The 23,018-nt window shown below is 45.5% G+C and overlaps 1 protein-coding gene across 9 annotated transcripts in view; it reads left to right on the forward strand.

Moving 5' to 3' along the window:
- The window catches only part of LOC118390645 (rap guanine nucleotide exchange factor 6), a 185,173-nt gene that overhangs the window by 144,986 nt on the left and 17,169 nt on the right, over nucleotides 1–23,018 (forward strand). For all 9 annotated transcript variants that reach the window (XM_052529567.1, XM_052529568.1, XM_052529572.1 and 6 more), the window contains 10 exons: nucleotides 290–397; nucleotides 741–944; nucleotides 1,114–1,222; nucleotides 1,492–1,735; nucleotides 7,500–7,660; nucleotides 11,809–12,049; nucleotides 13,903–14,011; nucleotides 14,090–14,373; nucleotides 15,498–15,709; nucleotides 17,945–18,068. In XM_052529567.1, the coding sequence (XP_052385527.1) occupies nucleotides 290–397; nucleotides 741–944; nucleotides 1,114–1,222; nucleotides 1,492–1,735; nucleotides 7,500–7,660; nucleotides 11,809–12,049; nucleotides 13,903–14,011; nucleotides 14,090–14,373; nucleotides 15,498–15,709; nucleotides 17,945–18,068 (1,796 nt within the window). The remainder of the gene's footprint in view (nucleotides 1–289; nucleotides 398–740; nucleotides 945–1,113; nucleotides 1,223–1,491; nucleotides 1,736–7,499; nucleotides 7,661–11,808; nucleotides 12,050–13,902; nucleotides 14,012–14,089; nucleotides 14,374–15,497; nucleotides 15,710–17,944; nucleotides 18,069–23,018) is intronic.

The following is a 23,018-nucleotide window of genomic DNA, read 5'->3' on the forward strand; positions in this document are numbered from 1 at the left end:
AGAGAGAGTTGCTGTTTGTAACTCTGTCTGTGCTGTGGTTTCAACATTGTGGGCCAAGATGACCTTTCCTTAGATTGGAACAATACTACAGTTATATTTTCAGACCTGGCATTTCCGGACCCTTGCAGTTCAAAGACAGATATTTTTGTGATCTCACCCTTTGTGATATCTTTAGCCTCAGCTAAAGTTGAATGTTGGATGATTGAAGCTTGCTGATTTTTGCGGGGGAAATGTACAGGATCCTCTTTTGAAGGTTTTTGAATATGCTTTCACGTGTTTCCCTGTGCAGGTGACACGGATAGTGCTGTTATGGGTGAACAATCATTTCAACGACTTTGAAGGTGACCCGGCCATGACGCAGTTCCTGGAAGACTTTGAAAAGCTGCTGGAAACCACAGTAAGAACACCTTTCCTATATTGTGTCTATACTAAATGTTTGTCCCAAATGGTACCCTATTCCCTACTGTATATAGTGCAATACTTCTGATCAGAGAACTATGAGCCCTGGTTGAAAGTAGTGCACTATATAATGATGAGGGTGCAATTTTGGACGCATCCCGTACGCAACATAATGTACTTTAACCTCAAGACTAAATCTAAAGTCTCATTACTCTGTGGTCAGACAGACATGTGATCCTCTGTCTGTGGGTGTGACAACTGTGTGGTTGAACATGTATTATCAGATCTGTTAGCCAGGTCAGTTGAGTGAGTGGTTGTTGAAAACGGATCTGTTCCTGGAGAAAATGAAGGGTCACCTGAGGCTGCTGAACATAGCGTGTGCAGCCAAGGCCAAGTGGAGGCAGATCACCCTGCAGAAACCTTCCAGGGAGGCCCCGCTCTACTTCAGCCTGCATGGCGGCAGCGAGAGGGGCTTCGGCATCTTCGTGGAGTCGGTGGAGGAGAGCAGCAAGGCCGCCGAGGCAGGACTCAAACGGGGAGACCAGGTAAGAGAAGTTCTTACTGTGGCCTTTTATTTCCTGTGTTGCTTTTGCTTTTTAAAGTCCATGTTTTTATTCCATGCATTTCATGCTGCTTAGTTTGCTGTTCAGATGCCCTTTGTGGTTTGCTCAGTAACAAGTGCAGTTGACTCAACTATCTGTTTTCCTCCTTGAGATTATGGAGATCAATGGTCAGAACTTTGAGAACATCTCCTACGTCAAAGCTATGGACTTCCTGAGTAACAACACACACCTCTCCCTCACAGTCAAGACCAACATCTTCGGTTCGTACAATCTGTCCTCTTACCAAAGATATGATTATTTCATTAACAATGTCGGGAAATTAAAATGACCGATGTCAACAGTAATCTGTACCTGGGTCTAGTCCTGCTTTTGGTTGCAAAATATGTGTAACTTTCCCAACTATTCCAACCATGATTTCTGGAAACCTGGGAATTTTGGGATAGTTACCATGAATTTGCATTCCAACGCAACCCCCCCCCCCTCACACACTAGTTCTGTTGACCTACTATCCCTTCTCTCCTATCCCAAGTGTTCAAAGAGCTGCTGAGCCGGATCGTACACGAGAAGATGAACAGGGGTCCCCACATCCCCAAGATCCAGGAGAAGAAGGGTAACCGCTTCTCCATCGCAGACCTGCCCGGAGACATGGAGTTCCCCACAGACCATAAGGCCACCAAGAAGATGAAGGCCAACACAGTTTCTGGAGGACGGAACAAGATCAGGAAGATGCTGGAGAAGACCCGCTTCAGCATCCTACCACCCAAACCCTTCAGGTAGACACAATAACACTACAGTATCCTACCACCCAAACCCTTCAGGTAGACACAATAACACTACAGTATCCTACCACCCAAACCCTTCAGGTAGACCCAATAACACTACAGTATCCTACCACCCAACCCCCTCAGGTAGACCCAATAACACTACAGTATCCTACCACCCACAATAACACTACAGTATCCTACCACCCAAACCCTTCAGGTAGACACAGTAACACTACAGTATCCTACCACCCAAACCCTTCAGGTAGGCCCAATAACACTACAGTATCCTACCACCCAAACCCTTTAGGTAGGCCCAATAACACTACAGTATCCTACCACCCAAACCCTTCAGGTAGACACAATAACACTACAGTATCCTACCACCCAAACCCTTCAGGTAGACCCAATAACACTTCAGTATCCTACCACCCAAACCCTTCAGGTAGACACAATAACACTACAGTATCCTACCACCCAAACCCTTCAGGTAGACACAATAACACTACAGTATCCTACCACCCAAACCCTTCAGGTAGACACAATAACACTACTGAATCCTACCACCCAAACCCTTCAGGTAGACACAATAACACTACAGTATCCTACCACCCAAACCCTTCAGGTAGACACAATAACACTACAGTATCCTACCACCCAAACCCTTCAGGTAGACACAATAACACTACAGTATCCTACCACCCAAACCCTTCAGTATCCTACCACCCAAACCCTTCAGGTAGACCCAATAACACTACAGTATCCTACCACCCAAGCCTTTCAGGTAGACACAATAACACTACAGTATCCTACCACCCAAATCGTTCAGGTAGACCCAATAACACTACAGTATGCTACCACCCAAACCCTTCAGGTAGACACAATAACACTACAGTATCCTACCACCCAAACCCTTCAGGTAGACACAATAACACTACAGTATACCACCCAAACCCTTCAGGTAGACACAATAACACTAAATCCCTTCAGGTAGACACAATAACACTACAGTATCCTACCACCCAAACCCTTCAGGTAGACACAATAACACTACAGTATCCTACCACCCAAACCCTTCAGGTAGACACAATAACACTACAGTATCCTACCACCCAAACCCTTCAGGTAGACACAATAACACTACAGTATCCTACCACCCAAACCCTTCAGGTAGACACAATAACACGACAGTATCCTACCACCCAAACCCTTCAGGTAGACACAATAACACTACAGTATCCTACCACCCAAACCCTTCAGGTAGACACAATAACACTACAGTATCCTACCACCCAAGCCCTTCAGGTAGACACAATAACACTACAGTATCCTACCACCCAAGCCCTTCAGGTAGACACAATAACACTACAGTATCCTACCACCCAAACCCTTCAGGTAGACACAATAACACTACAGTATCCTACCACCCAAGCCTTTCAGGTAGACACAATAACACTACAGTATCCTACCACCCAACCCCTCAGGTAGACCCAATAACACTACAGTATCCTACCACCCACAATAACACTTCAGTATCCTACCACCCAAACCCTTCAGGTAGACACAATAACACTACAGTATCCTACCACCCAAGCCTTTCAGGTAGACACAATAACACTACAGTATCCTACCACCCAAACCCTTCAGGTAGACCCAATAACACTACAGTATCCTACCACCCAAACCCTTCAGGTAGACACAATAACACTACAGTATCCTACCACCCAAACCCTTCAGGTAGACACAATAACACTACAGTATCCTACCACCCAAGCCTTTCAGGTAGACACAATAACACTACAGTATCCTACCACCCAAACCCTTCAGGTAGACCCAATAACACTACAGTATCCTACCACCCAACCCCCTCAGGTAGACCCAATAACACTACAGTATCCTACCACCCACAATAACACTACAGTATCCTACCACCCAAACCCTTCAGGTAGACACAGTAACACTACAGTATCCTACCACCCAAACCCTTCAGGTAGGCCCAATAACACTACAGTATCCTACCACCCAAACCCTTTAGGTAGGCCCAATAACACTACAGTATCCTACCACCCAAACCCTTCAGGTAGACACAATAACACTACAGTATCCTACCACCCAAACCCTTCAGGTAGACCCAATAACACTTCAGTATCCTACCACCCAAACCCTTCAGGTAGACACAATAACACTACAGTATCCTACCACCCAAACCCTTCAGGTAGACACAATAACACTACAGTATCCTACCACCCAAACCCTTCAGGTAGACACAATAACACTACTGAATCCTACCACCCAAACCCTTCAGGTAGACACAATAACACTACAGTATCCTACCACCCAAACCCTTCAGGTAGACACAATAACACTACAGTATCCTACCACCCAAACCCTTCAGGTAGACACAATAACACTACAGTATCCTACCACCCAAACCCTTCAGGTAGACACAATAACACTACAGTATCCTACCACCCAAACCCTTCAGGTAGACACAATAACACTTCAGTATCCTACCACCCAAACCCTTCAGGTAGACACAATAACACTACAGTATCCTACCACCCAAACCCTTCAGGTAGACACAATAACACTTCAGTATCCTACCACCCAAACCCTTCAGGTAGACACAATAACACTACAGTATCCTACCACCCAAACCCTTCAGGTAGACACAAAAACACTACAGTATCCTACCACCCAAACCCTTCAGGTAGACCCAATAACACTACAGTATCCTACCACCCAAACCCTTCAGGTAGACACAATAACACTACAGCATCCTACCACCCAAACCCTTCAGGTAGACACAATAACACTACAGCATCCTACCACCCAACCCCTTCAGGTAGACACAATAACACTACAGTATCCTACCAGCCAAGCCTTTCAGGTAGACACAATAACACTACAGTATCCTACCACCCAAACCCTTCAGGTAGACACAATAACACTACAGTATCCTACCACCCAAACCCTGCAGGTAGACACAATAACACTACAGTATCCTACCACCCAAACCCTTCAGGTAGACACAATAACACTATAGCATCCTACCACACAAACCCTTCAGGTAGACACAATAACACTACATTATCCTACCACCCAACCCCTTCAGGTAGACACAATAACACTACAGTATCCTACCAGCCAAGCCTTTCAGGTAGACACAATAACACTACAGTATCCTACCACCCAAACCCTTCAGGTAGACACAATAACACTACAGTATCCTACCACCCAAACCCTTCAGGTAGACACAATAACACTACAGTATCCTACCACCCAAACCCTTCAGGTAGACCCAATAACACTACAGTATCCTACCACCCAAACCTTTCAGGTAGGCACAATAACACTATAGTATCCTACCACCCAAACCCTTCAGGTAGGCCCAATAACACTACAGTATCCTACCACCCAAACATTTCAGGTAGGCACAATAACACTACAGTATCCTACCACCCAAGCCTTTCAGGTAGACACAATAACACTACAGTATCCTACCAGCCAAACCCTTCAGGTAGGCACAATAACACTACAGTATCCTACCACCCAAGCCTTTCAGGTAGACACAATAACACTACAGTATCCTACCACCCAAACCCTTCAGGTAGACACAATAACACTACAGTATCCTACCACCCAAGCCCTTCAGGTAGACACAATAACACTACAGTATCCTACCACCTAAGCCCTTCAGATAGACACAATAACACTACAGTATCCTACCATCTGGGTAGTTAAGTCACTATGATTTAAGACGTCAGTCACTTAATATAATAATATAATATAATATATATATAATATATGCCATTTAGCTGACGCTTTTATCCAAAGCGACTTACAGTCATGTGTGCATACATTCTACGTATGGTGCATGGCTTTATACTGCCGTCTCAATAGGCTGCTGATGAGATGGAAAATGTCCTCTTCGCTCTACCAAATGACACCCTATTCCCCATCTAGCATACTACTTTTGACCAGGCCCCATAGGGTATAGTGTGCCGTTTGTGACACATGCTTAGTTTAGTAAACATTGGTGAAGACAGTACAGGGCAAGCACAGGTCTTTATTTCACTGGTGTGCTAATTAAGGCATATGCAGTATTCTACAGTAGCACAGTGTGAGAACTACCTGGATTTACTGTTGGATCATTTGTTGACCAACCAGCGGATTTACTGGGATTCCATTGGCAACTAATAGACTAGGTAGTTTGAGCTAGATGCAGGTGGTGGTGAGATGACTGCAAGGGATAGCCAGGGTGTGTGTCATCTCTTCAGCTCAACTTCTTCTTGTACTCATTATCTGCATTTAAAAGTGTTTAAATAAATATATTGGCCGTTTGTCAAAAGCAGACAGTGTCCCGGGACTTTCCTGGTGATGACAGTGGCAATGTGGAAATGTATATTAGAGGCATTAAAAATATACACTACCAGTCAAAAGTTTGGACACACCTTCTCATTCAAGGGTTTTTCTTTATTTTTACTATTTTCTACATTGTAGAATAATAGTGAAGACATCAAAACTATGAAATAACACTTACCAAATCATGTAGTAACCAAAAAAGTGTTAAACAAATCAAAATACTTTGATGAATGAGATTGATGACAGCTTTGCACACTCTTGGGATTCTCTCAACTAGCTTCTTGAGGAATGCTTTTCCCAATATTCTTGAAGGAATTCCCACATATGCTGAGTACTTGTTGGCTGCTTTTCCTTCACTCTGCTGTCCAACTCATCCCAAACCATCTCAATTGGGTTGAGGTGCAAACCCGATGGGATGGCGAATCGCTGCAGAATTCTGTGGTAGCCATGCTGGTTTAGTGTGCCTTGAATTCTAAAAAAAAAGATCATCAACTGTGTCACCAGCAATGCACACACTTCCTCCTCCATGCTTCACGATGGGAACCACACTTGCAAAGATCATCCGTTCACCTTCTCTGCATCTCAGACATGGCGGTTGGATCCAAAAATTTCAAATATTTCCACCGGTCTGATGTCCATTGCGCGTGTTTCTTGGTGTCCTGCAGCAATTTGACCATGAAGGCCTGATTCACACAGTCTCCTATGAACAGTTGATTTTGAGATTTGTCTGTTACTTGAACTCCGAAGATTTTTGGGGGGCTGCAATCAGAGGTGCAGTTAACTAATGAACTTATCCTCTGCAGCAGAGGTAACTCTGGGTCTTCCTTTCCTGTGGCGGTCCTCATGAGAGCCAGTTTCATCATAGTGCCTGAAGGTTTTTGCCACCTGCACTTGGAACAAACTTTCTGCATTGACTTGACCTTCATGTCTCTCATGCTTCTCTTTGCTTATTTGAGCTTTTCTTGCCATAATATGGACTTGGTCTTTTACCAAATAGGGCTATTTTCTCTATACCACCCCTACCTTCTTATTTACAATGATGACCTACACCGGCCAAACCCAGACGACACTGGGCCAATTGTGCGCCGCCCTATGGGACTCTCACTCATGGCCGGTTGTGATACAGCCTGGATTCAAACCAGGGTGTCTGTAGTGACGCCTCAAGCACTGAGACGCGGTGCCTTAGACCACGGCGCAACTCGTTAGCCCCACACATGCAATGAGATTGAATAGGTCCAGGCAGATCCATATTAGGCTCTGGTGCCAGGAGTTCCTTAATCCATACCCTCATAATGAGTGTTACCCAGTCTAAACGCCTCTCTCCTCTCTCCTCTCTGTCTCTCTGTCTCTCTGTCTCTCTGTCTGTCTCTCTCTCTGTCTCTCTCTCTGTCTCTCTCTCTGTGTGCCACAGTGATGGCGGCGTGGGCCAGTCTCAGGATGACAGCATCGTGGGCACTAAGCAGTGTAGGCACAGCGTGGCCATCATGCCCATCCCTGGCAGCAGCATGTCATCCAGCAGTCCTGATCTGCTACAGCCAGCCACCAGTGTGCTGGACTTCTCCAACACAGCAGGTGAGACACACACACACAGAAGCACTCATCGCTACCAGGGAAGTCCGATGGGCAGTATGTCACCACTGTCATGTTCACCAGACCATCTCCAATATGCCTTGTGATCATGGTTTGGGTAGTGACTACTGCTCACAACTACACTGAGTCAATTAACAATTGAACATCGGCACACTTTACATAAGTGTTCATCTTGTTCATTTTTTAAGTGTATGTCCTCTTCAGACTGGTTTATATAGGCATAAAACTGGAGCTGTGTGGTAGGAATACATTAGTCATTACTCATGGAGCAACACTTCTCACAGATGGAAAGTGCTTCCTGCTTGGTCAGTGAAGAAACTCAGTTAATCACAGAATGAATCACATGAGCCCTTCATACACACACAGGTGGTCTGCTTCTCCTCTGTGTCTCTCAAGCCTTTCCATTTCAAGAGCTTTGACATTAAATAGAATTTAGAGCCATATGAAAGGGATTAAACCCTGAACAAATATAGTCAGTTTTGTTCCGGACAGATTTCAGACCCCATAATTCATGAATTAACTAAGCGGCCTCCCCAGGGAGAGGGGGTAGAGTGGAGGGGAGAGTATGGTTTTGATTTATGCTCTTCGACCATTTGCAATTCAAAGCGGCCAGAGGGCCCACTCTCCAGTCTGCAGCCCCAATACATCACTGCCCCCTCTTCTCCCCCTCCTCTTCCTCCTCATTCTCCTTCTCCTCCTCCCCCCTCATCCTGCTCCCCCCTGATCCTCTTCCTCCTCATCCTCCTCCCACCTCATCCTCCTTCGCCCTCCTGCCCCCTCCCCCCCTCGATTGGGTCCTGGACTTCCTGACGGGCCGCCCCCAGGTGGTGAAGGTAGGAAACAACATCCCCACTTCGCTGATCCTCAGCACTGGGGCCCCATGAGGGTGCATGCTTAGCTGCTCTGACAGCTGATGCTGAAAGTTAGAGAGGGAGATATAAGACTCCAGCTTCAGAGATTAATAATGATGTTTACATATCTTGCACTACTCATCCTAGATGTATAATACTGTATTTTATACCATCTATTGCATCTCGTCTATGGCGTTCGGTCGTGGCCCATCCATATATTTATATGTACATATTCTTATTCCATCCCTTTACTTAGATTTGTGTGTATTAGATAGTTGTTGTGGGATTGTTAAGATTACTTGTTGATATTGCTGCACTGTCGGAACTAGAAGCACAAGCATTTCGCTACACTCACAATAACATCTGCTAACCATGTGTATGTGACCAATAACATTTTATTTGTTCCTCCTCCTCCTCCTCCTCTTCCTCCTCCAAGCCAACATAGATATGAATCATCTTCTAATAGTGTGTTTCTGTTCTCCACCGACCACTGTGAGTAACGGATAGGTAGAGGGGATGTTCAGAGAGAAGTGCAAAGTAATCCCTCCCAAAGCCTGGCTTCAAATTAGATTGAGATGGGATCAGTGAATCTGGAGTTTGAAGTTAAGGTGTTATTCCTCTAGGCCTTTGGTAGGGTGTAAGAAGGCTTGCCTGGGGACTCCTGTGTTTGTACTGTGTGTTTATAAAGCCTAGAGTCACTGTGGCAGACTCAGATCTCCACTCTCTATTTTCACACACACACTGTGCCCTCCCTCTCTCTAGTACACTGATCTGATTGTAAACAGATGCTTTAGTGAAAGCCATGACACAAGTCCTTCTGCCCCGCTGACTTCTCCCACAATGACGCACAGGAAAAAGCTATCATTCTAATCCTCTGTTTTATATTTCCAACCACTGTTCTTGCTCTCTCTCTCTCTCTCTTCCCTCTGCTTCCCCAGCCAGGGGCTTTACACTGTCTTGGAATGGAATCATTTGAGTTGTTTGTTTGTTTTAGAGACGTTTGGTTTACTCTTCCTAGTTTCCCCTCACATTGTCTTCCCCTTCTTTTATGAGCTTTTGACTTGCGTCTCTCTGTGTTGTATGTCCTGAACCTCAGTCTAAGTTGGACTCTGCGTGGTATTCTCTGGCTTCATCCCAAATGGCACCTGGTTCCCTACATAGTGCTCTACTTGAAAAGGATCCTTATGAGACCTGGTCAAACATGGTTCAGTTAATTGGGAACTATTCTTAGTGATGGCTGATTGTGCTTGTTAAAGGAGCCCTAGCTTCATGTTGAAGTACCTTGCCCTGCACTCTCTTCTAGCTGTGGTGCTCTGCCCCTGTCTACTGTTGCTGCTGTAGCTGGGATTTACATCTAGTGGATCTGTGATGGTGAGCGGGACACAGGCCTGGGGGGCATTGGGTTAGTAGGAACCCAAAAGCCAGGAGGTTTTCCCTGTTTATTTTCTCTCGCATGACTCCATCAATGATTGGTTAATCACCTGACCAGAGAGGCACATGGATCGCTCTCATCCAGTTCGGTCTGTATTAGTCCTGTCAGGTGGGGGGTAAAGATAATGATTACATATGATAGGACAATAAATGATTGAGGGTTCTCCCCAAATTATGTAAGAGAGGCACCATTGTTGACTGGCTGCGACACCATTTTGTATTAAAAAAATGTTTTTAAACTCATACTAGATTGCAGGAAAAGGCAGTCAGTTACAGATGTTCAAAAACTCAGCAGCACTGCCTTGTTAAACAGGAGAACCCTGTGATTGCTGAAGACCCTAAGCACAAATCATCGCTAATGAGCCTTATTTTGATCTCAACTCCACTTTTAGTTTGAGTAGGTTGAAATTGATTGGTTGTGGCACGGCTTTACACTTCAATATAATATTTAGACACCTGCAGCAGTATTATTGGTGTGGCTCAGTGATTAGTATTTCTGCTAATCTTGCTGCTGTAATAGTGATGAGGGTTCTAGTTTTGTGCCCAGCCAGTGTGAGGGGAAACGCCACTAAGGAGCACATAGCTACCATAATGACGGTGTCTCAGTCCATTGAGCACGCCTCAATCTACAGGGCAGGGAGGGAGCAGTGCACTCTTAGTCATCTAGGATCGTTCCACCTTTTCTTTCTGTTTACCTCTTGAAGTGATGTCTCTCTTTCTGTCATTAGAGTCCCTGCATGACTGCTCCCAGACAGACATAAACACTATCTACTGCCAATGGGATGCCTTTATTCCAGTCTTCACCTCCTCCTCTCTCCCCATACCACTTCTCGTCCTCCACTATTCATGCCTCATTGTTTTACCCTGCTGATGTGTGTGTAATGGACCACAACCACTTTTGTGTGCAAGCAGAGCAAGTTCTTGTTCCCTTTGACATACTGGGAAATGCATCTTACATGCATATCTTTTAACCACAAGGGTTGTTTGCTTACTTTTTAAAAAACTTTTGGTCGTTTTGGACTAAAGATCTAACGTTAAAAAAAACATACTGATGAGCAAGTTAAAAGAGCTAAGATTTAAAGTGGGTTTCTTTTTTAGAAATAGATCTTGCCTCTCCTTGAACAGCAGGAAGCAGATTGTGCAGTCAACTTTCCTGCCAGTTTTTGACTATGGCTGGACCTCACTAAAGTCCCTTAAATCACTTCATTACTCCCTTCTTGTTTACAAAGCTCTGTTCCACAAGCTTCCAACATACCTCACTGCCCTGTTGAAATAGAAAAACACAAGATATCAGACCCGTTCGCAGGGTTTGTTAACTCTTGAAGTCACAATACTTTACAAAACAAATTCCACCTGGGTTCCCTGGTGCCGATAGGGCCCGTTTTTAAAACTCTGTTAAATGAGTTCACTGAAGTGCGCAATTGTTTCAGTTAACTATTATTACTTGTAATAACCTGATGTTGTGTATTTATAGCTGTCTTCTAGTTTCTCTTTATCTTGAAGTTGTTGTATAGAGGAAATGTGTGTCCTCAGGGCACCATTGCCCACAGTCTCTATTGGGCCCTGATTTAGATACATCATTTGTAACATTTTGAGGGTTAACTTTTGTTCTTGTTTTGAATGCGTTTAATTTGATGCTTCTGTTTATGTATTGGACATCTTCAACATATCCTGCCGAATAAAGATGTCTGTGTCACAGATGGCATCATGTTCCCTCTTTTACGGTGCACTATTTTTCACCAGCGCTCTGTGGGTCTGGTCTAAAGTAGTGCACAATATAGAGGAATCGTCTGTGTTCTGGTATTCCACCATAACTCTTCAATCCTGTTCTTCTCCTCCACCTGTTAGACATTCCAGACCAGGTAATCCGGGTGTTCAAGGCTGACCAGCAGAGCTGTTACATCATCATCAGTAAGGACACCACGGCCAAGGACGTGGTCAGTCATGTGGTCAACGAGTTTGGCCTTATCGCAGCCCCGGAGACCTACTCCCTCTGTGAGGTGTCTGTCAGTCCCGAGGGCGTCCTCAAACAATGCAGGCTACCTGACCAGCTCTCTAAGCTGGCTGACCGCATCCAGCTCAATGGCAGGTAAGAAAAATACAGTTCTAGGATCAGATTATCCCACTCCAATCCTAACGATCAACCATTAGGGGGATAGAAAATGTGAGAAGATGATCTGACCCTGTATCTGTGGTTTGATGCAACGTCTTCCACCTTGGTTCCCCTCAGGTCTGAAAATGGGTTAGATTGTAGTGAGACAGGGAGGGACAGCATAGCCTCTCCATCTCCCCTGATTCCCTCCTACCCCTCGTCTTCTTCCTTCCCTCTCAGAGCACCTCAGCTAAAATGGCTGCCTCTGTCCCCCCTGCTCCTCTCTGTCCCCCCGGCTCCCCTCTGTCCCCCCGGCTCCTCTCTGTCCCCCGGCTCCTCTCTGTCCCCCTGCTCCTCTCTGTCCCCCTGCTCCTCTCTGTCCCCCCTGCTCCTCTCTGTCCCCCCTGCTCCTCTCTGTCCCCCCCGGCTCCTCTCTGTCCCCCCGGCTCCTCTCTGTCCCCCGGCTCCTCTCTGTCCCCCGGCTCCTCTCTGTCCCCCGGCTCCTCTCTGTCCCCCCGGCTCCTCTCTGTCCCCCCGGCTCCTCTCTGTCCCCCTGCTCCACTCTGTCCCCCGGCTCCACTCTGTCCCCCGGCTCCTCTCTGTCCCCCGGCTCCTCTCTGTCCCCCGGCTCCTCTCTGTCCCCCGGCTCCTCTCTGTCCCCCCCGGCTCCTCTCTGTCCCCCCTGCTCCTCTCTGTCCCCCCCGGCTCCTCTCTGTCCCCCCGTCTCCTGTCTGTCCCCCGGCTCCCTGTCTGTCCCCCCGTCTCCTGTCTGTCCCCCGTCTCCCTCTCTGTCCCCCCCGCTTCCTCTCTGTCCCCCCCGCATCCTCTCTGTCCCCCCGGCTCCTCTCTGTCCCCCCCGGCTCCTCTCTGTCCCCCCCGGCTCCTCTCTGTCCCCCCCGCATCCTCTCTGTCCCCCCGGCTCCTCTCTGTCCCCCCTGCTATAGACACATTATGGCTCCATTAAACACCACGAGTCGAATGTGCTGCTCTTGGACGCTCTCCCAGAAAAGTGCATCAGGCCAAAATGTCTCACCCACCCAGGGAGAAATGTATGGCCAAAATGTCTCACCCACCCAGGGAGAAATGTATGGCCAAAATGTCTCACCCACCCAGGGAGAAATGTATGGCCAAAATGTCTCACCCACCCAGGGAGAAATGTATGGCCAAAATGTCTCACCCACCCAGGGAGAAATGTATGGCCAAAATGTCTCACCCACCCAGGGAGAAATGTATGGCCAGGGAAAATGTATGGCCAAAATGTCTCACCCACCCAGGGAGAAATGTATGGCCAAAATGTCTCACCCACCCAGGGAGAAATGTATGGCCAAAATGTCTCACCCACCCAGGGAGAAATGTATGGCCAAAATGTCTCACCCACCCAGGGAGAAATGTATGGCCAAAATGTCTCACCCACCCAGGGAGAAATGTATGGCCAAAATGTCTCACCCACCCAGGGAGAAATGTATGGCCAAAATGTCTCACCCACCCAGGGAGAAATGTATGGCCAAAATGTCTCACCCACCCAGGGAGAAATGTATGGCCAAAATGTCTCACCCACCCAGAGAGAAATGTATGGCTAAAATGTCACAGCACTGTTGGGGCCAGTACCACTCTGGCCAGCATTTTAATGCTGCTACCCTGTTGGCATTGACCAGGGATATACATAATATACACACAATACATACAATGAATGGTGGTATTTTGGTTATACATTTTCTAATGATTTTAATAATGACTAATTTGTCATTAAATGTTATCTGCTTTGTAATCAACACAATGTGTTCTGATGTCTGTCTGGTATTATCCTCAGTACACGACTAACCCCTAGTATCTGGTCTCCCCGTCCCCAGGTACTACCTGAAGAACAACATGGAGACAGAGACGTTGTGTTCAGACGATAACGCCCAGGAGCTGCTGAAGGAGAGTCACATCACCCTGCTCCAGCTCAGCACCGTGGAGGTGTGTGTTTATTAGGGCTTGTGAACAGAAGTAGAACCATTCCTCTCTGTATGTATGAATAAAGTTGTTGTTGTTCAGGTGGCCGCCCAGCTCTCCATGAGGGACTTTGAGCTGTTCCGTAACATTGAGTCCACTCAGTACGTAGACGACCTCTTCAAGCTGCTGGACTCCTCGGGGGGGCTTCAGCAGACACACCTCAAGCAGTTTGAGGAAGTCATCAACCAGGAGACCTTCTGGATCGCCACGGAGATTCTGAGAGAGCCCAACACCATGAAGAGGACGAAGACCATCAAACACTTCATTAAGATCGCCCTGCACTGTAGAGAGTGCAAGAACTTCAACTCCATGTTCGCCATCATCAGGTGGGTTTATCCTGGCTTCCATTGTTGCGACCAGCAGATGTTTAACTAGGCAAGTCAGTTGAGAACAAATTCTTAATTACAGTGACGGCCTACCAACATTCAGACCACTGTAGGGTTTCCCTGGCTAGAACCCAGGAGACCTGTCCCATACTCCCTGTTCTAGTCTCAATCTGGTTCCATTCATGCAGTTCATTCTATCAGTGTGCCCACAATCAAAACATCTATTCTTTCTACTTATTGCTTGTCAAAATGTAGAGTTATTACATTTCTGGTTTGTTATTTTGTTACCTCAGCCTTCTGTGGTTTGGCTTTGTATTGCTATATTGAGCTTCTGTTGCCCTGTTGTGCCATCAATCCTCAGGGAGCTGTGTGTGTGTTCCCTACTGTCTGTCCTCCAATGTGTAATGAGTCGTTCTCAATCCCACTGTAGATCAGTCATTTCCCTGGCTGGCTGACTGCCTGGAGATTCCACTTCAGAGTAGAGAACAATGAGGGGACTCATTCTAGAGCAGCGCTGCCAGGGGAGGGGGAGGGGGGAGAAGGAGGAAACGCAAGTCATAATTAGCATATCTAAATGAAGCTGCTCTGAGGGCACACAGCCACAAGGCTACATAGAGAAAATGAGAAAACAAACATTGAAGAATTCTGGTTTTTGGATTGCATGTTTTGTTGTGAGTGAATGTGTGTACACTCAACCAAAAAGACTCCTTAATTATGATAATGTACATTCCCCAAAGTGGTGCACATTGCTTTCAGCTTTCACTTCTGTATTCCATGAAATGTGTCTCTGTACAGTGTGCATGTTGTGTCTGGGTCCTGGGCTGGACAGTGGAGTGGTCATTTGTCCGGCTAGCCCGGGGGATTTGGGGGGGCAATAGTTTAGTCTCCAGGGCCACGTCGTGATTTCAAAGTTCAGCAGAGGGCAGCACAGATTTTCTTAATGACCGGTTTGTTTGTCCAAAGCAATTTGCGGGCCAGAAAAACGGCAGTTAATTGAGAACTTATAGGTCCATTATCAACACACTTTCTATCTAGTTTCAAACGTTCAAGAGTGTGGTTTTTTTTTTTTCGTTTTTTTTTTTTCATAATAATCTGAACTCTGACCCTCGTCTCCTCCCCTACAGTGGTCTGAATCTGGCTCCAATAGCTCGTCTCAGGTCGTCGTGGGAGAAGCTGCCCAGTAAGTATGATAAGCTGTTCCAGGACCTGCAGGACATATTTGACCCATCCAGGAACATGGCCAAGTACCGCAATGTCCTGAGCAGCCAGAGCATGCAGCCTCCCATCATCCCCCTGTTCCCTGTCGTCAAGAAGGACCTCACCTTCCTACATGAAGGTATGGGGGCCTTACTCAGTGCCCGCCTAAAATGTCTTCCTCTTGTCCATTGTAAACATATCTGATTAATTGATTAAACCTTTATTTATACAGCTTTATCTGGTTATCTATTTAGCAAGAGAGCACTGTAACAATGATTATGGTCCTTGTTTTGACAAACGTCATGTTGAATTTGTGTTTTCTATGATGTTAGACCAGTATGCTCGTTGTGCTGTACTAGACTATATAACGTACATCATGCCTAACTCAGGCACTCATCAGACAATCAACTCTTCTTATGTCCATTAGCCACTAGCATTAGCATTCCAGACTTACGGTTTAACCCCTCACCTCTATATGGATAGGACCAAATTGTAATATTTCTAACAGAAGAACTTTAAAAAGCAGTCATGACCATCGCTATTGAGAACACTGGAGAGAATGTTGTCAGACCAAAGGTGAGGACACAACTGACACACGACTGAATCCAAATGACACTGTTGATTTCATGTGAATTTAACGTTTACTGTACTTTTCACAGCATTTGTCAATAACGAAATATGAAAATACTCTGGAAACATTCAGTAACATCAGAATTTTCATTGACATTTTAGAGTACGTGAAGATAAGAAGGATGACAAGGGTTTGAGTGAGAAGTCAAGTGGCTACATACAGTTCCTAATGTCAATACACCTTTATGACTCAACTGTATGGTTCTTTTGATACTGGAAATGACATGTGTTGTCAAATATGGGAATGTGAAGTGCACATTTGGACTTGGGTGTGTGGTTTGCCTGTATGACATCAGAGGTATTTATTACAATCCTCAACGTCTCATCTTTCAGAACACATTGACTCTTCCCCCGTTTACAGTATTTCCATCTCAGACAACAAATGTGCAAAAGTAACCCAATTTAGCGGCAGGGATGGGGCGGCATCTTGTCGTTACTCTGTGCTGAAGTTTATAACAGCTGTTCGTCAAAACCCATACAACGCTGTGAAGCACAGAGCCAGATCTCTGTCATGTGTAGCATGTTACTGTACAGCCACAACGTTCAAATTTAGAAGCTTATCAATAACAAAATCTGCATATATTTATTTATTTGTGTACAGGATGTCAGGGGCTATGAGGGGAAAATGCTTTCATACCATGTAGGGGTCATTGACAAGTTGTTTCTGCTCGGATTCCATATGGGCCTGGCTTTTCCACTTCCCCAAGCTCAACTGAAACAGTGGTCACTCTCATGCTTACTCAAGAGGTTTTACTTCTCCTATCTCCTCCTTCTGTTTCCCTTTCTGCCATCCCATAATAAGAACAAGTTAGAACAGACACGGAGGTTTCTTGATTATACAAAGTAAAAAGTCCAAAAATGGTATAGTACTAAAACAGGAAACTGATCATTGTAATCACATGGTACTTGCACAGGGAAACCCATTGTAATCACATGGAACTAGCGCAGGGGAACCCATTGTAATCACATGGTACTAGCACAGGGGAACCCATTGTAATCGCATGGTACTAGCACAGGGGAACCATTGTAATCACATGGTACTAGCACAGGGGGAACCCATTGTAATCACATGGTACTAGCACGGGGGAACCCATTATAATCACATGGTACTAGCACAGGGGAACCCATTGTAATCACATGGTACTAGCACAGTGGAACCCATTGTAATCACATTGTACTGCCGCCCCATTGTAATCAAATGGGGCGGCAGGGTAGCCTAGTGGTTAGAGCGTTGGACTAGGAACCGGAAGGTTGCAAGTTCAAATCCCCGAGCTGACAAGGTACAAATCTGTCATTCTTCCCCTGAACAGGCAGTTAAGCCTAGGCTGTCATTGAAAATAAGAATTTGTTCTAAACTGACTTGCCTAGTTATATAAAAATAAAATAAGTACTTGCACAGGGGAACCCATTGCAATCACATGGTACTAGCAGGAGAACCCATTGTGATCACATGGTACTAGCAGGGGTGTAGTCTCTGGATAATGGTGTGAAAAGCTGTGAGAACACATCAACAGTTCCACAGTAAGTGACACACTCCCTTGTAGACCAGCGCTCGCCTCCTTAAATCCAGCCCAATTAAACAGGTTGAAGAAATCATTGTTTGAGAGTTGACCTTTTGAGTGGTTACATATCTATCCCCCAGATTTACCAAATCAAGTGGTGGGGGTGAACGCTGTTGTTTTAAAACAAAAGAATCCTTAATGAGGTTAAAGAAAAGCTCAATGACTGATTGTTTCCCCCACAGGTAATGACTCTCACGTAGACGGCCTGGTGAATTTTGAAAAGCTAAGGATGATTGCTAAGGAGATCCGTCATGTGGTCCGTATGACCTCCTCCAACATGGACCCAGCTCTCATGTTTAGACAGAGGTGGGTACTCTCTCCCTTGGCCCTATACTTAACCACAGACTTAGGTTCTGTTTTGCCTTTTAAATCCTATTGATATAGATTACATGGACTCTGGTGACCTGATCCTAGACCAGCACTCCTACTCTGAGACGCTTATGAATATAGACCCTCCCCCAATCCGAACCTTGAAGGCATAGAGCAAGAGCTGATGGTAAGTCGATAACGGGCTTAATTGCCAAACTATCGCAGTATACCTTTACCCATTAGGGGGGTGGCATAATATCTGATCATCAGTGGTTTGAGGTGACATCTGCCTATTCTCTCTCTGCCCCCATATGGTGTCCTAAAGTCCATCTTGTCACAGACGGTGCATGCCTGCCCTGTTCAGACTTCGTCCACACCAAGCAGCAACACTGCTCCCTTGTCCACAGTTTTACGGGCTCCTTACCAACTGTGCTATTTTGTTAGTTTTTTTGCTTTGTTTGTAACTTACTTTTGAACGTATTTTGCACATAGTGTTGCTGCTACCGTCTCTTATGACCAAAAATAACTTCTGGACATCAGAACAGCGATTACTCACCTCAAACTGGACAAAGATTTTTTTATTAACGAGTCCGACGCGAATGATATACTGCTTACTCTGAAACGGGCCCATATCCCCATCATTTGCGTGAAGAAAAGACAGAGAAAAGGGGGGCGGAGGTCGGGCTGCCTTCTGAGAATTCATTGGCGAGTGAGTAAACCTCCACTGCCATCCATTCTATTGGCCATCGTGCAATCATTGGAAAACAAATGGATGATATACGATCAAGACTATTCTACCAACGGGACATTAAAAACTGTATCTTATGTTTCAATGAATGGATTTTCCATTCATCTGAAGGACAGAGAAGCTACGCCTGGTAAAACGAGGGGTGGGGGTGTGTATTTGTCAGCTGGTGTGCGATGTCTAATATTAAATAAGTCTCGAGGTATTGCTCACCTGACATGGAGTACCTTATGATAAGCTGTAGACCACACTATCTACCAAGAGAGTTCTCATCTATATTATATGTTGCCATCTATTTACCACCACCACACCGATGCTGGCACTAAGACCGTACTCAACCAGCTGTATAAGTCCATAAGTAAACAAGAAAATGCTCATCCAGAAGCGGCACTCCTAGTGGCCGGGGACTTTAATGCAGGCACACACAGAGACTCATACAAAGCTCTCCCTTGCCCTCCATTTGGCAAATCTGAATATAATTAGATCCTCCTCATTCCTGCTTACAACCAAAAACTAAAGTGACTCGTGACTCGCTCAATACGGAAGGGGTCAGATGACACGGATGCTAAGCTACAGGACTGTTTTGCTAGCACAGACTGGAATATGTTCCAGTTTCCATCCATTGGCAATGAGGAGTATACCACCTCAGTCATCGACTTCATAAGTGCATTGACGATGTCGTCCCCACAGTCACCATACAAACATATCCCAACCAGAAGCCATGGATTACAGGCAACATCCGCATCGAGCTGCCGCTTTCAAGGAGAAGGACACTAATCCGGACGCTTAAATGAAATCCCGCTACGCCCTCAGACGAACCATCAAACAGACAAAGCGTCAATACAGGATTAAGATTGAATCCTTCTACACCAGGTCTGACATTCGTCGGATGTGGCAGGGCTTGAAAACTATTACGGACTACAAAGGGAAACCCAACCACGAGCTGCCCAGTGACGTAGCCCACCAGATGAGCTAAATGCCTTTTTATAATCGCTTCAAGGGAAGCAACACTGAAGCATGCATGAGAGCACCAGCTGTTCCGGACAACTGTATGATAACACTCTCGGTAGCCAATGTGAGCAAGAACTTTAAACAGGTCAACATTCACAAAGCGGCGGAGCCAGACAGATTACCAGGACGTGTACTCAAAGCATGTGCGGACCAACTGGCAAGTGTCTTCACTGACATTTTCAACCTCTCCCTGACCAAGTCTGTAATATCAACATGTTTCAAGCAGACCATCATAGTCCCTGTGCCCAAGGAAGCAAAGGTAACCTGCCTAAATAATTACCTCCTCGTAGCACTCCGGTCGCTAGCCATGAAGTGCTTTGAAAGGCTGGTCAGGGCTTACAGCAGCATTGTCCCAGATACTCTATACCCACTTCAATTCACATACCGTCACAACAGATCTACAAATAAAGCAATCTCTATCGCACTCCACACTACCCTTTCCCACCTGGACAAAAGGAACATCTGTGTGAGAATGCTGTTCATTGACTACAACACAGCGTTTAACACAGTAGTGCTCACAGAACTCATCACAATGCTAAGGACCCTGGGACAAAACATTTCCCTCTGCTACTGGATCCTGGACTTCCTGACAGGCCGCCCCCAGGTGGTAAGGGTAGGCAACAACATGTCTGCCATGCTGATCCTCAACACTGGGGCCCATCAGGGGTTCGTGCTTAGTGTTCTCCTGTACTCCCTGTTCACCCATGACTGCATGGCCATGCACGACTCCAACACCATAATTAAGTTTTCTGACGACAAAACGGTGGTAGTCCTGTTTTACCAACAACGATGAGACCCGCCTATAGGGAGGAGGTCAGAGACCTGGCAGTGTGGTGCCAGGACAACAACCTCTCCCTTAATGTGAGCAAGACAAAGGAGCTGATCATGGACTACAGGAGAAGGTGGGCTGAACAGGCCCCCATTAACATCGACGGGGCTGTAGTGGAGCAGGTTGAGAGTTTCAAGTTCCTTGGTGGCCATATCTCCAACGAACTAGCATGGTCCAAACACACCAAGACAGTTGTGAAGAGGGCACGACAAAACCTTTTCCCCCTCGGGAGACTGAAAAGATTTTGCATAGGTCCCCAGATCCTCAAAAAGTTCAACAGCTGCACCATCGAGAGTATCCTGACAGGTTGCATCACTGCCTGGTATAGCAACTTCTCGGCATCTGACTGTAAGGCGCTACAGAGGGTAGTGTGTACGGCCCAGTACATCACTGGGGCCAAGCTTCCTGCCATCCAGGACCTACAGTTGAAGTTTACATACACTTAGGTTGGAGACAATTAAACTGGTTTTTCAACCACTCCACAAATGTCTTGTTTACAAACAAAGAAATTGGCAAGTCGGTTAGGACATCTACAAACAATTGTTTACATACTGATTATTTCACTTATAATTCACTGTATCACAATTCCAATGGGTCAGAAGTTTACATGCACAAAGTTGACTGTGCCTTTTAAACAGCTTGGACAATTCCAGAAAATGATGTCAGGGCCTTAGAAGCTTCTGTTATATTAATTGACATCATTTGAGTCAATTGGAGGTCTAACTGTGGATATATTTCAAGGCCTACCTTCAAACTCAGTGCCTCTTTGCTTGACATCATGGGTAAATCAAGACATATCAGCCAAGACCTCCACAAGTCTGGTTCATCCTTGGGAGAAGTTTCCAAATGCCTGAAGGTACCATGTTCATCTGTACAAACAATAGTATGCAAGAATTAACACCATGGGACCACACAGCAATCATACTGCTCAGGAAGGAGACATGTTCTCTCTCCTGGAGATTAATGTACTTTGGTGCGAAAAGTGCAAATCAATCCCAGAACAACCGCAAAGGACCTTGTGAAGATGCTGGAGGAAACAAGTACAAAGTGTCTATATCCACAGTAAAACGAGTCCTATATCGGCATAACCTGAAAGGCTGCTCAGCAAGGAAGAAGCCACTGCTCCAAAACCGCCATAAAAAAGCCAGACTACGGCTGGACATGAGGACAACAATTGTACTTTTTGGAGAAATGTCCTCTGGTCTGATGAAACAAAAATAGAACTGTTTGGCCATAATGAACATTGTTATGTTTGGAGGAAAAAGGAGGCTTGCAAGCCAAAGAACACCATCCCAACCGTGAAGCACTGGGGTGGCAGCATCATGTTTTGGGGGTGCTTTGCTGAAGAAGGGACTGGTGCACTTCACAAAATAGATGGCACCATGAGGGAAGACAATTTTGTGGATATATTGAAGCAACATCTCAGGACATCAGTCAGTAAGTTAAAGCTTGGTCGCAAATGGGTCTTCCAAATGGACAATGACCCCAAGCACACTTCCAAAGTTGTTGCAAAATGGCTTAAGGACAACAAAGTCAAGGTATTGATGTGGCCATCAAAGCACTGACCTCAATCCTGTAGAAAATGTGTGGGCAGAACTGAAAAAGCTTGTCTGAGCAAGGAGGCCTACAAACCTGACTCAGTTACACCAGCTCTGTCAAGAGGAATGGGCCAAAATTCACCCAACTTATTGTGGGAAGCTTGTGGAAGGCTACCTACATAGTTTTACCGAAGTTAAACAATTTATAGGCAATGCTACCAAATACTAATTGAGTGTACGTAAACATCTGACCCACTGGGAATGTGATGAAATAAAAAAAAGCTGAAATAAATCATTCTTTCAACTGTTATTCTGACATTTCACATTCTTAAAATAAAGTGGTGATCTTAACAGACCTAAAACTGATTTTTTACTAGGATTAAATGTCAGGAATTGTGAAAAACTGTTTAAATGTATTTGGCTAAGGTGTATGTAAACTTCTGACTTCAACTGTATATACTAGGCGGTGTCAGAGGACAGCCCCAAAAATTGTCAAAGATTCCAGTCACCCATGCCATAGACTGTTCTCACTGCTGCCTCACTTTACCCCTACCTGCATGTACAAATTACCTCGACTAACCTGTACCCCCGCACATTGACTCAGTGCCGGTACCCCCTATACAGTGGGGGGAGTATTTAGTCAGCCACCAATTGTGCAAGTTTTCCCACTTAAAAAGATGAGAGGCCTGTAATTTTCACCATAGGTACACTTCAACTATGACAGACAAAATCTGGAAAAAAAATCCAGAAAATCACATTGTATGATTTTTAATAAATGTATTAGCAAATTATATATGGTGGAAAATAAGTATTTGGTCACCTAC

This window comes from Oncorhynchus keta, chromosome 11, assembly GCF_023373465.1.
Source record: "Oncorhynchus keta strain PuntledgeMale-10-30-2019 chromosome 11, Oket_V2, whole genome shotgun sequence".
Classification (NCBI taxonomy): Eukaryota; Metazoa; Chordata; class Actinopteri; order Salmoniformes; family Salmonidae; genus Oncorhynchus; species Oncorhynchus keta.